At 48.2% G+C, this 598-nt stretch overlaps 1 protein-coding gene across 1 annotated transcript in view; it reads left to right on the top strand.

Annotated features, from left to right (window-relative positions):
- Positions 1-206: 206 nt before the first annotated feature.
- The window catches only part of LOC110033678 (protein DETOXIFICATION 14-like), a gene marked incomplete in the record, with an annotated part of 3,927 nt that continues 3,535 nt past the window's right edge, over positions 207-598 (top strand). Inside the window, 1 exon segment of the mRNA XM_020737733.1 lies at positions 207-390. Coding sequence (XP_020593392.1) covers positions 341-390 — 50 coding nt within the window.

The raw sequence follows: 598 nt of genomic DNA, 5'->3' as shown, positions 1-598 counted from the left end.
AAATGTATTAGAATTGGGTGATATCTACGTCAATTTCCATTTATTTTATTTGAAATGAACGATGAATTCTGCTCGGGAAGTACACATAGCATGGTCCGGCGCCACATCATACCGCTTCTTCTTTTCTCCGTCCCCACCGCTGTATATACTGAAGGCCAGCAGGCAGGAAGGGAGGGCAGCAAGCATTTCAGGGAAATGGAGGAAGGGCTGCTGGAGAGGAAGGATGGGGCGGTGAGGGGATGCTACGGTGATTTTACTTCTGAGGCGAGGGAGCTAGGCTACCTCGCCGGGCCGATGGTGGGGTGACTCTGTTACAGTACTTGGTTCAGGTCACTCCTCGATGATGGTTGGCCATCTCGGCGAGCTCGCGCTCTCCGGCTCCGCCATTGCCACTTCTCTCTCCACCGTCACCGGATTTAGTCTCCTCGTAAGTTTGCTTCATTCATTTACCGATCTCCGTTTATGTTTTCCATAATGTTTCTCTGGCGAGCTGAATCAAAATTTCGGTGAAGTCCGTTCTAATTTCAGTCTTTTCAAATTTGGATTAGATTTCTTTTTCTTGCTTATTTGGAGGGGAGATTTGCGGTTTATCAAGTGA

The sequence above is a fragment of the Phalaenopsis equestris genome, unplaced genomic scaffold, assembly GCF_001263595.1.
Source record: "Phalaenopsis equestris unplaced genomic scaffold, ASM126359v1 Scaffold001253, whole genome shotgun sequence".
Taxonomy (NCBI): domain Eukaryota; kingdom Viridiplantae; phylum Streptophyta; class Magnoliopsida; order Asparagales; family Orchidaceae; genus Phalaenopsis; species Phalaenopsis equestris.
The sequence above is the reverse complement of the archived record's forward strand: the minus strand, read 5'-3'. Positions and strand labels throughout refer to the sequence as shown.